At 41.3% G+C, this 10852-nt stretch overlaps 3 protein-coding genes across 3 annotated transcripts; 1 reads left to right on the top strand and 2 right to left on the bottom strand.

The window, feature by feature from the left end:
• Window positions 1–1703: 1703 nt before the first annotated feature.
• Window positions 1704–4016, bottom strand: nit1 (nitrilase 1). The gene is made up of 6 exons (XM_079371437.1): window positions 3786–4016; window positions 3305–3538; window positions 2813–2916; window positions 2580–2716; window positions 2079–2204; window positions 1704–1997 (listed from the first exon to the last, which is right to left on the bottom strand). The coding sequence occupies exons 1-6, from the start codon at window positions 3845–3847 to the stop codon at window positions 1728–1730; spliced, it is 933 nt and encodes a 310-aa protein (XP_079227563.1). The 5' UTR covers window positions 3848–4016; the 3' UTR covers window positions 1704–1727.
• A 1170-nt stretch (window positions 4017–5186) lies between these two features.
• LOC306841275 (uncharacterized protein) lies at window positions 5187–8383 on the bottom strand. Its single transcript, XM_079371077.1, has 8 exons — window positions 8369–8383; window positions 7932–8076; window positions 7220–7495; window positions 6749–6785; window positions 6137–6368; window positions 5725–5851; window positions 5521–5596; window positions 5187–5428 (listed from the first exon to the last, which is right to left on the bottom strand). The coding sequence occupies exons 3-8, from the start codon at window positions 7400–7402 to the stop codon at window positions 5274–5276; spliced, it is 810 nt and encodes a 269-aa protein (XP_079227203.1). The 5' UTR covers window positions 7403–7495; window positions 7932–8076; window positions 8369–8383; the 3' UTR covers window positions 5187–5273.
• Window positions 8384–8518: 135 nt separating this feature from the next.
• pfdn2 (prefoldin subunit 2) lies at window positions 8519–10594 on the top strand. The gene is made up of 4 exons (XM_079371080.1): window positions 8519–8694; window positions 9452–9540; window positions 9756–9879; window positions 10004–10594. Exons 1-4 carry the CDS (start codon window positions 8614–8616, stop codon window positions 10196–10198), a joined length of 489 nt encoding a protein of 162 aa, XP_079227206.1. The 5' UTR covers window positions 8519–8613; the 3' UTR covers window positions 10199–10594.
• Window positions 10595–10852: the final 258 nt, after the last annotated feature.

The raw sequence follows: 10852 nt of genomic DNA, 5'->3' as shown, positions 1-10852 counted from the left end.
CAGCAGACCCTCCACCACCCTGACATCCTGACATAGTTAGAAAAACAGGCAGGAGGAGAGAAAGCGATAATTAATTATTCATCCAGTGTCTGAAATCAAAAGGTTGAGGTAAAACATACTGGATTCACTCCGAGTCTGTATTAATAAATAGTGCTGTGTGGAAAGATATATGGCCCAAGATGCTTTACAAGCAGATAAACTATGAAACTTTCCTGCTTACATTTTTTTGTGAACGTTTTAACATACAAAAGCAGAATGTGGAGGAGGAAGTATGCAGGTCCTTTTCTCAAATCAATACACATATATATCACTGAAAACAGCACCTTAGTTGTTAAAATGTTCCTTAAGTACGATTTCAAAATAAAATAAATAGAACAATGTGCTTAAAGTTTGGTACGCATCAAAACCTCGCATTTGTTTTTTTCGGTGCAGTGCTTCAGTGAATTCACTATTGTTCCAGTTGAAAACAAAATACAAATAGATTAATTCATTAAGATCCTTGATTGTAGGCGGGAGCCCACCCGAGCGCTCATTGGACGAGACAAATCTAATAATATGTCTGGACTAATTAACTGAACAAGAACTGTTATTTCATTAAAGGTCAAAGTTTGAGGTGGAGCCATGTGGTTTTTTTTTCTCTGTTAGGTTAGAATAGCTGAAAATCTTCATAAAGTTTCTATTTTGTAACCCTCAAACCCCCGACCATCTGGTTTAGAGACAACTGACTCTACCAAAGATATCGGCCAATACATCAGTATCAAAAATTGTTTCTCCCAATATTGAAGTTGGTATTGGCCAAAAAACCAAAATCGGTCGGGCCCTTGAATAAAGCAACTTGTTCACTTCCTAGTACAGAAGTCAACCAAACCAGGTGCAGCTAATGTTACAGTGTGTGTGTTTGGAACAGAGCCTTTTTCTCTGTGTGGTAAGACTTATGCAGAACACAAATAAAGGGCCGGATGGATTTATTTCACATTTTGTGGGTCGGTAGACGCAGAGGTTACCCAAATGTTAAAAAAAAAAAAAAAAACTGTAAAAGGGGATTTTTCATAATATGTCCTCTTTAAGATACACTATTTAACAACAAACTTTACAGTACAATTTGTCGATATGCATTCAAGATACATGCACCTAATTTGACTTCAGAACTGAAAGAGGAACGTTTTATTTTCCAGTTCATCTTGTTTCCCATCTTGTTCCAGCCCCACAGTGCCACCTATTGACCACTTGGAGTATAACCTTGTTCAGCACTGAGGGAAGTTTATCACCAGCTGGGACATCGAGGCCCTTCATCGTTATGTCTGACTCAGTCTTCTTTTTGCTTTTTTATTTCTGTCCATCAACAAAGACTTAATGCTCTGGATGTTTCTGTTTAAACCCTGTGAATCTCGTCTTGATTGGACTGTCGTTGTACAGTATGTGTACATAAGTTTACCTGTAGCAGAGGTGAAAAGGTGACTCGAAGGCTGAACTAGAAAATCTAAACAAGCAAAAACTGAGAAGAAAGATTTCAACCTTTGGCTAAAAATGAACAAATCCTCACAATACACACCAAATGACTCCATGTTTTTCTTGTTATAATTTATGAAAAGTTTAATTTCAAACATATCTACACACAATAAATCAATGTTTACGATTTTACAATCTTGTTGTTTCTGATTCAACAAGCATGCTGTGTATTTAGTTGTCTCTCAGTCTCAGACAGTTTCAACCTCGCTCTCCTCCTGTCATCGTCTCTCCTCCACACTCTGATAGAAACTCTCGTCTCTGCGGTGCTGTTGGACCGGCATGTTCCTCCTGGTGCTCGTCACCTTCTCCAGGTCGATCTCCACCAGCATCATTCCTGGCTTCTCCCCCCCACAATCCCCCAGCACCTCCCCCCAGGGGTCCACCGCCAGGGCGTGGCCGTATGACGAGCGCTTCTCATGGTGCTGGCCGACCTGCGCCGCCGCCAAGACGAAACACTGCGTCTCAATGGCCCGTGCACGCAGTAGCACCTGGGAATGAATGCATTGCATGGACATTTAAAGGCAGGTTTGTTTCTTTGGATTTTAATCCAGTTTGTCGCAACATCCCACCTCCCAGTGAGCGGCTCCTGTAGCCACAGTGAAGGCTGATGGGTAAGTCAGAATCTCAGCTCCAGACCTTTGAAGAGCCAGCGATAACTCGGGGAACCTCAGGTCATAGCAGATACCAAGTCCGACCTGTGGCAACGAAATAACACCAGACTAAGAAGACAGATCCTAATGTTAAACTACAGATGAGGAGCTCAACGTGGATGCAAGAAGAGTCTGAAGATTTGACATCCAAACATTATTTGAATGAGAAAAATGTGCTGTTTTGGATCTTAAAATGTAAAGAATCCACAAGTTTATTACAAGATGACTGTTTAAATACTGCAGCCACAAAATGTCCTTTTTAAAATGATGTTATTCTCTGCAGCATTAACATCACATATTTGTGAATATTCAGATTTTGATTTTACTTAGAGCTTTAAAATATTTCTCTCAACAGTCGGTTATAACAGATCAGGCACATGAAGGAGTGAGTGTGTTTTCAGCAGGACTTGGTGAGGACACCTTGCCGATGGGAGTTTGGACCGGAGACACAAGCGAAGGTCCCGGGATGGTGAATGCGCTTTCTTTAAGGGACACGCCTTTATCTGGCAGCTCCACATCAAACAAATGGGACTTCCTGTAGACTGAGATGATGTCACCTGTGGGTGCAACGACAACATGTCAGCATGACTGTGTTTCAAAAGAAAAATGTTGTTCTGTTTTTGGTGTGAGAAAGAATGTAAATGTAGACGTACCTTTATCATTTATTACAACATGACTGTTGTGGATTCTTCGATCAGATTCCCAGTCGGGTCCTCGTTCGTGAAATCCTCCAAGAGACAGCCACACCTCCAAGTCCCTGAAAGGGGAGGTGAGAGGCTCAGTCACACTGTTTAAGTCGTTTTAACAACAAGGCTTACTTTGCAACATACAAACACAACGGTTCACAGCTTCAAATACTGCAGCACTGAAGGTTTGTTTATCTTCTTCCATCATGGGTTAATAAGCAGTGTATTTTGAGCATCTGTTTAGCACCTTTTACATGCAACTCATAAGGGCTTCAAACAGGAACTAGAATGTAAAACAACAGATAACATTTAGCAAGACTGAAAAATAACAAAACAGTCACTGAATAAACCTTCAATTCAAATGAGGTTATTAAACGAAAAAGAAAAAGTTACCTGAAAAACAGTTTCATTGTTTTTAACATTTTCCTGGAAAAGAAAGCACACATGTTTTTTACCCACCTGGCCAGCTGAGTGTACTGTGACATCGTGTCTCCTGTCAGGCTCTCAGAGAGAGACAGCGTCTCCTCTCGACTGGATCCGATGTAGTCGAAGCCCTCGGGTAGGAAAACCATGCTGGCCCCTCGAGCCTTGGCTTCCTCCACCAGCTCTTTGCAGGCGGAGAAGTTGGCCTGCTTGTCCGGGGTGGCTGTCACCTGACAGACAGCAGCCAACGGCCGAGGCATGGTGGACATCCTGCAGAGAGAGGACAATGTTTGTTATGTCCAGAGAACAGCAGCTACAAGTCAGGTAAAGGACATCAGGTCAACCTTGGTTTATCATTAACTGTGCCACTTTCTCTCTGCTTTATATTGACAGCTTTTCTCACAGATCTAACTAACATACACAATCTTTGAAAATATGAAATATGCTCACAGAAATATTTCAGTATCACTGGCTCTATATACAGACAAATATTCCCTTGTCAGAGAAGTAAACAAACCTGCTGAGCAGTTTGATTCGATGTCTCAGAGATGTTCCCACAATGCACCTGACCATGAACATTGGTCCCAGTGACCCTTACAGCATGTCCCCTGCACTGGTTAAAGTTTGATCCATGTTCATTGTACAGCAGAGAGGATCAGCCGTGCATTTCTTCTTCTTCTCTGTTTTTGATCCGAGGCTGTAAACCAGCACTGAACCACACTACCGCCACCTGCTGGAGAGAGACTGAACACTGAATCCTGCACTTGTCCTTTAAAGAGCATATTGCAGGTTAAAGACAAAAGTTAACTAATCATAGGAAAATGTGTTAATACTATTTTTAAAGAAATTCAGAAATGAATAAACCACTGTGTCTCTTAGAGACGTTTTAGTACGTTTTCGCTCTTTACTTCCGCATTCGGCTGTGACGTAACATAAGGGAGTCCCGCTGAATTCCCATCTGTTTAACATTGAAAAGCATGGATCCGGAATCGGGAAATGTCAGCCCATGGCTTCAGCAGAGTCTGTGTGCTGCAAGGAGGAGAGGGCCTTCTGGGCGTTAGTGGAAAATCTAACCCCCAGACATAACATGCCTGACACAGCACCCAGGTTTTGAGGCTTGCTGCCTAAACCCCTTTGTACTGCAAATTGCATACATGACCTTCAGGCAGGAGCATGGTCCTCTTGAAGCCAGTAGACATGAGTAAGTGTAGGGCAGAATCTATATTTGTGCTTTTGTGTAAATAATAGGATCAAGTTTAATTGTAAGTATTTTGTCCCCATCCCCAGGAAGTATCGTTACACAGCTTATAGGCAGGTGATCCGCTGGGCCTGTGGCATTCTGGGTAGACACATTAGGAGGCCCTTACCTTCCTGTGTTGTATCTGCCATCAGGAGACAATTTCCAGAAGAGGGAGGGATTTGTAAAGGCCAATTTTGGAGGAAAATTAGAAAAATAAATGAACACAATCACTAACTGGACTAACCGGTGATTTTTTTTAAAAAGCTGACCATGCTGACCTCATAACCCGACTCAAAAAAAAAGGGAGACAACACCAAGTTTCAGTTTAAAAAAAATATTTATTAAACCAGAATTTTTTTTTAACTCGAATTAGACCTAGTGTCGACGTCAGTAAAGTCAGTAGTGTGTGATGTGCATGAGTGGTGCGTGTAGGTGTTGTGAAATGCAAACATAGCAAAATGTAACTTAGTCTAACATTCTCAAACAAAATGGACGATACCTGTGAAGAATATCAGAGAATAAAAACTATTAACATGCTCTTATGTTAAACATTTACAGTTCAGTAAAAAAAAACAACACATGAATGCATAGAAAATCACAAAATAGCAGCATTTTTTGTAAACAAAGCAGATATCCATAAGGGATTTGACTGACAAAGAAGGAAAAGATTTTTTTTATAAAACAGCTCTCTAATGGTGGACTGCAATACCCATTTTGAATGCTAAGAAACTGGTCTAAAGTCATTTTTTAAATCTTGAATGCCGTTCAAGATACAACCGCCTCATCCTTGATGACCCTTTGGCATGATGAGGAAAGAGGGGAAGGTGCAGTGGAGGTCAAGCTAGCACTGGCCTCCCGTAGTGCTTGCGGGGATCCGCTGTAGCTCTCGCGCAGTGACTTCATCAGGGAAAATGCATATTCTGAGAAAGAAAAAGATGTTTTGATCAATTTCACTGCGACTATACTTTCACTGGCTCAAAAAAATATATTATATGATAAGCAGACAGCCTACCGTATGATGGCTTTTCCTTGACAGGGCGGACTGGCTGGTTCTGCCATAACCGCGTATACCCACAGGCTGCACACACCTAGGAGATATACATTAAAAGAAATGAAATTATCCTAATTCTATCAAAAACATAAAAATTGACATGTTGTACATGAAAGTTTATGATCTAACTTTTGATGGCAGTGGTCTTTACAAATATCCTCTTACTTGGTGTATTCTTATGTATGTTCCCTCCTGATGCTCTATGTGACCCTGTGTCTCCCCACAACACGAAGGGCAAGCAGTGAACAAGGACATCAGCTGGGTTTTGCATACAACTAACTCATCAGCAGGGCTGAAAGAAAAGAAAAAAAACACACATTGATAACACAATTTGTTCCATCCATCCATCCATCCATTTTCTACCGCTTATCCGGGGCCGGCTGAGGAGTGTGATTCCCCCGGTAGTTGGAATACACCCTCCGGTCCCCCTTCTTGAAAAGAGGGACCACCACCCCGGTCTGCCAGTCCAGAGGCACTGTCCCCGACAGTTATTCAACACAAATTGTTGAATAACATTATCATGAAGGATAATTCAAATTCAGAATTTAAGTCCATCTGTGAAATCAAGAATTCTTACTTGAGATCTCCACAAGATTCCTGTAGCAGCACTTTGATGATTTCCCCACCATCAGATATCTCGCTCATGTTCTCCTCCTTTGGGCTCCATGACTGATCCCCAGGTTCCTTCATGTCAACAGAGGAGGGATCTTCATCTCTGTGTGCAGGATTGGACCACGGAGTTAATGTATGTATCTCAGACATTTCTGTCTGAGTTCCCACACAGACCATCCTGGGGCTCACATAGACAGCTGGGGTAAAAAGAGAGCAGGCATATTTGGAGTCATATATATATATATATATATATATATATATATATATATATATAAATATAAGAGACAGCTATAAAACCCAATGTAACAGCTTTGCAAAAAAAAAAAAAAAGTCTACCTTTACAGGGCTCACTTCAATAAGGTTTTGAGTTGTGTGTGTATATATAAATATAATATAAATTATAGTGTGTTAAAGCTTTTAGTATACACAGATGTGTTAGCGATAGTAATGTTTATCAATATTACTTTTTGAGAAAGTAAAGTTGTTCTACCCATTGAACGATAGCGGGGTTTGATGTTACACTGAGGATCCGCTGGAGAAAGGCACTCCTGTTTTGGAACCACAAGTCCTGAGGCACTGGCTTCAACCAGCGCCGCTTCGTTATCTCCGAGAACCTGGACAGACACAAACATCACACCGAATGAAAACATGGCGAATACAGATTCACCAGTTACTAACAGCACATCATTTGCTGGTAAAACCGTAGAGCAGATTATCAATTTAACTTTTAGATTGTCATTTCACAATGAGCAACGACACGTTCCCAGACTTGCTGTATAGCTCTCTCAAAGTCTAGACTCTTTTAGTTATGGACAAAAAACACACTTACAGGTGAAGGCTATTACATCCACACATCACATGTAAAGTTCTTACAGCTGATGGTTTTAATTGTCCCTGATTTCAGGGGATGCTAGCCGAGAGGTGCTAGCTTACATGGCCCTGATGCTATGTAAAGTTAGCTTGAAGGCTTCGATATTATTAGTTATTAAACAAACTTTCTTCTACTAGTTGACATTCGTATATCCACTTGAAAAAAATGGAGACTTACGGTGCTCAGTTTGCGTTTGCGTTTCCGTCGGGGAGCTTCTCTGGCAGATTGTTGACCTTTGCCTCCGGGAGCCGGGCTAGCTGCTGCTGCTGGTGAACCAGACGTTGAATGTATTGACGGGACCGCGCCCGCCATCAGTCTCACCCGGTTCAGGCTCCGGTAGCCCATCTTGAACTCCATCATATCGCCATGCACATAATCCTCCTGGCGAAAATGAGCATCACAGACGACGGCGTTTCTTGTGACCGACGAATAAGTAAAGTCCCGTCTCTTAAACTGTACAAAACGAACCCAGGCACGAAAGCTAGCGCCATTTCTCTTTCTATTGGGGAAACAGTGGACTCGATTTCCCGTTAATACTGTATTCGTGCATCCAGCACAAACACAATAATTAACCATCTTAATGACCGGCCAAATGAATTAAATACGGAAGAAACTCAAGAAACACGATCAGAAGTCTGCTCTGTCGATCACTACCACACAGGATTAAAGCGGATTGAAGCAGAGTCAGAGAACGGGACTCCCTTTTGTGACGTAATATGACGCGTTGTTGAAAAAAAAAAAAGCGTGTTCTAAACGGCTATGCTAAAACCGCCACTTTCTCCTCTAAATTAGAGCCCTTTAGTGTTGTAGAACATGTACAAAAAATAACCTAACTATTTTACAGCCATTAACAGACTATATAAAATGTTAATTTACAAAAAAATTTAACCTGCTCTTTAAAGTTTGGTCCATGTTCACTGAACAGCAGAGAGGATCAGCCGTGCATTTCTTCTTCTTCTTCTGTTTTTGATCCGAGGCTGTAAACCAGCACTGAGCCACACTACCGCCACCTGCTGGAGAGAGACTGAACACTGCTGGGTGAGACAGACCTTTAATTAATAACGTGAAGATACAAAACAGATTGAGATGTTTAACCATATACTAATGATTTTTGAAGGACTTCGAGAATATTATGTATGAGTATTAGTTCTATATATGTGAAGTTCATTATATAAATCAGTGGTTTACACCTCATCTAGTCTCCTTAATAAGAAATTGTGAACCACATTTCCAAACTTTTTCAACAATTGAAATTTATTTAATTAAAAAATGGTGGATTTTAGAACTCCGATTTTCATGGCCCACTGAAAACGAACCATGACTTACTTTTGGGTCCAGACCCAGCAGAACCACGGGTAACACAAACAGCATACGTTTGTAAATAGCGGTGAAAGACTGAATCCTGCACTCGTCCTTTAATGTATTTTAAGAGACGTAGATTGCACTAAATAAATTCATAAAAACACCAAATTAAATTTCCAGCCAGGCGCTTTCATGGACTACAACTTTACGTAACATGCTCTCGTCTTTACGTCGCTCCCGGGGTCCTTCTCTGCAACACCTTCTCCAAGATGGCAGCCAACAGTAGCAGCACGGTTAGCAAATCGAGCAACAGCGCCGGTGGGAAACCGTCCGGCCCTTCAGCCGAACAGGTATATTTACCTCCAGCTGCAGGCGGCGTGAGTCGGTACAACCGCCGCCGCTGCTGGTCGGTCGTGTCCCGTTGACGATAAAGATGTGAATCTGACTCGAAGCTAACCAAAGCTAAAGTTAGCTTCCTCTCTTTTTGCTTTCTCATCACTTTACAGCGCGTCTTCCTTAAATGTACTTTGTATTAGTTAACATTTCCTCACTGATTCAAGCGAATAAAAAACCTTTAAATGTGAGTAATATATCATTTAAATCAGCACAAACGTGAGGTGTGTTATTTAGTTCGAGAAAGTGGAAGAATATGAAGCTATTCATATGGTGCTTTTTTTTTTTTATCTCTGCAGACTCCAAAAAGATAAATATTAAATATATTTAATATTCAAACAGCTCCTTCCCTTCACTATAACTAAAACTACTTTAATGTTAATGTGTATTTAATGCTCAAACAGCTCCTCCCTTTCAAAATAAAAGCATTCGTTTGCAGAAGTACAAAACAGCTACATTTTTGTCAGACTTTCTGCTCCGAACAGGAACTTCATTTGTCACATAATCCATTAGGGGTGTCCCAAACTCATACTGGATATTGGTCTAACAACCAATAATAAATCCAACTGACTGGCTTGGATCGGTTTTAACTGAGGAAGGAGAATTTGAGTGTTTCTCATGCAGCTCTGTAAAATACATGCTGCTGAAAATGAAAGCGGTTGTGACTCTTGAGTGTTTACATCGTCGTGTAATCGTGTCCCTTTCTGTGTTCAGGTGGTGGCGACATTTCAGAAGATGCGGCAGGAGCAGCGCAGTATGGCGTCTCAAGCTGCAGATCTGGAGATGCAGATCAACGAGCACAGGTCGGCGGAAACGTGGTTATACATTTCTCCTGCTGCTCACCTGAACAGTCACGGACTGTATTACATTTGATGTCTTCTTCTTAGCAAAAAAACACTCAGCTCAGTTAAAGTGAAGGACGAAAACGTGGAGCAGCTTTGTGAGTCTCTTCTTCCTTCATCAAAGTCACTTTTTGTTCCTAACAGTTTGTTTCTTTTTTCTTCTTCTTAAACTCCAGCTTAGTAATTGACAACCTGAAGGACGTGGACCCTTCGAGGAAATGCTTCCGTCTGGTAGGAGGAGTGTTGGTGGAGAGGACGGTAAAAGAAGTTCTACCAGCCTTGGAAAACAACAAAGAACAGGTAATGTAAGCGGAGAAAGAAAAGCTCAAGTATTTAAGTTTCATGTAGATATTTAACCAGTTCATCACTTTCATCACTGAAGAGAGCTTCAGCCATGATCTTCTTCTTCTCATCCTCTCCACAGATCTCCAAACTAATCGAGACCATCAAAACACAGATGCAGTCAAAAGGTCGCGATCTCACCGAGTACAGGGAACGCTACAACATCCGCTTGATGGGACAGGGCGAGGCGGAGGCAGAGGCGCAGGAGCAGTCTGCGGCGTCGCGGGACAGCGAGGGCGGCGGGTCGAAGAGCGGCGCTGGCGTTTTAGTGTCATAGTTTGTTGTCACGGAGGGCGACCGTTGGGCCTTTTGATTTCTGCAGAACTGAAACTATGGGAGTCGTTGACAGCGTTTCAAAATGTTGGTTTAAAATTGGATCCCTTGTTAGTTGAATTGTTTTGGTATTTAACACAAACTCCAACAGTCATAATTTGCTTGTGTGTGTGCATACTAGTGCATGTAAAGTGTAAAGTTGCCTTTCAGTGAGCTCTTTTTTACTTCTGGAATATTGTGGCACACATTAAAGTGTTCAAATCAAATATTTGTTTAAGTCTTACTTACATTTAGACCAGATGTAAGATACCATGCCCGTGTTGCTACTTTAAAATCTCAAAGTTAAAGTTTAGACTAAGTAAAAATAAACATCTAAATGTCTGATTTAATAAACACTTTGCGTTTTGAGAGCTTGAGATTTTTTTGACTTACAAACATTGGGGGGGGGGAGGACTAAAAAGGCTGATTTCACTGGGCCCAAATGAAGCGTTGCGAGGCGTTTTGATAACATGTTCTAATCCTGAACAAAAGATTGAAGTGTTATCATGTCAGTATGGATCAAATAGAATCTGTTAGCTTCAAACCTGTCTTCACGTTAGCTCATTTCTATTCATTAAACTGAAGGAGGATCAGTTTGTCTTTAGCTGTTACTGCTAAC

The sequence above is a fragment of the Symphodus melops genome (assembly GCF_947650265.1).
Source record: "Symphodus melops genome assembly, chromosome: 20".
Lineage (NCBI taxonomy): Eukaryota > Metazoa > Chordata > Actinopteri > Labriformes > Labridae > Symphodus > Symphodus melops.
This window is presented reverse-complemented; position numbering and strand designations above follow the sequence as displayed.

What these genes read in the sequence shown, in the direction of transcription:
- LOC306841275 (XM_079371077.1), bottom strand. Translation starts at nt 7,402, where the DNA reads ATGATGGAGTTCAAGATGGGCTACCGGAGCCTGAACCGGGTGAGACTG. An exon ending in GCAAACGCAAACTGAGCACC is followed by an intron (nt 6,786 to 7,219) that starts GTAAGTCTCCAT and finishes GTGTCTGTCCAG; the next exon opens with GTTCTCGGAGATAACGAAGC. An exon ending in CAAGGAAAAGCCATCATACG is followed by an intron (nt 5,429 to 5,520) that starts GTAGGCTGTCTG and finishes TTTCTTTCTCAG; the next exon opens with AATATGCATTTTCCCTGATG.
- nit1 (XM_079371437.1), bottom strand. Translation starts at nt 3,847, where the DNA reads ATGTTCATGGTCAGGTGCATTGTGGGAACATCTCTGAGACATCGAATC. An exon ending in CGAATCAAACTGCTCAGCAG is followed by an intron (nt 3,539 to 3,785) that starts GTTTGTTTACTT and finishes CTCTCTCTGCAG; the next exon opens with GATGTCCACCATGCCTCGGC. An exon ending in CAGTACACTCAGCTGGCCAG is followed by an intron (nt 2,917 to 3,304) that starts GTGGGTAAAAAA and finishes CTCCCCTTTCAG; the next exon opens with GGACTTGGAGGTGTGGCTGT.
- pfdn2 (XM_079371080.1), top strand. Translation starts at nt 8,614, where the DNA reads ATGGCAGCCAACAGTAGCAGCACGGTTAGCAAATCGAGCAACAGCGCC. An exon ending in CCGGCCCTTCAGCCGAACAG is followed by an intron (nt 8,695 to 9,451) that starts GTATATTTACCT and finishes TTCTGTGTTCAG; the next exon opens with GTGGTGGCGACATTTCAGAA. An exon ending in ATGCAGATCAACGAGCACAG is followed by an intron (nt 9,541 to 9,755) that starts GTCGGCGGAAAC and finishes CTTAAACTCCAG; the next exon opens with CTTAGTAATTGACAACCTGA.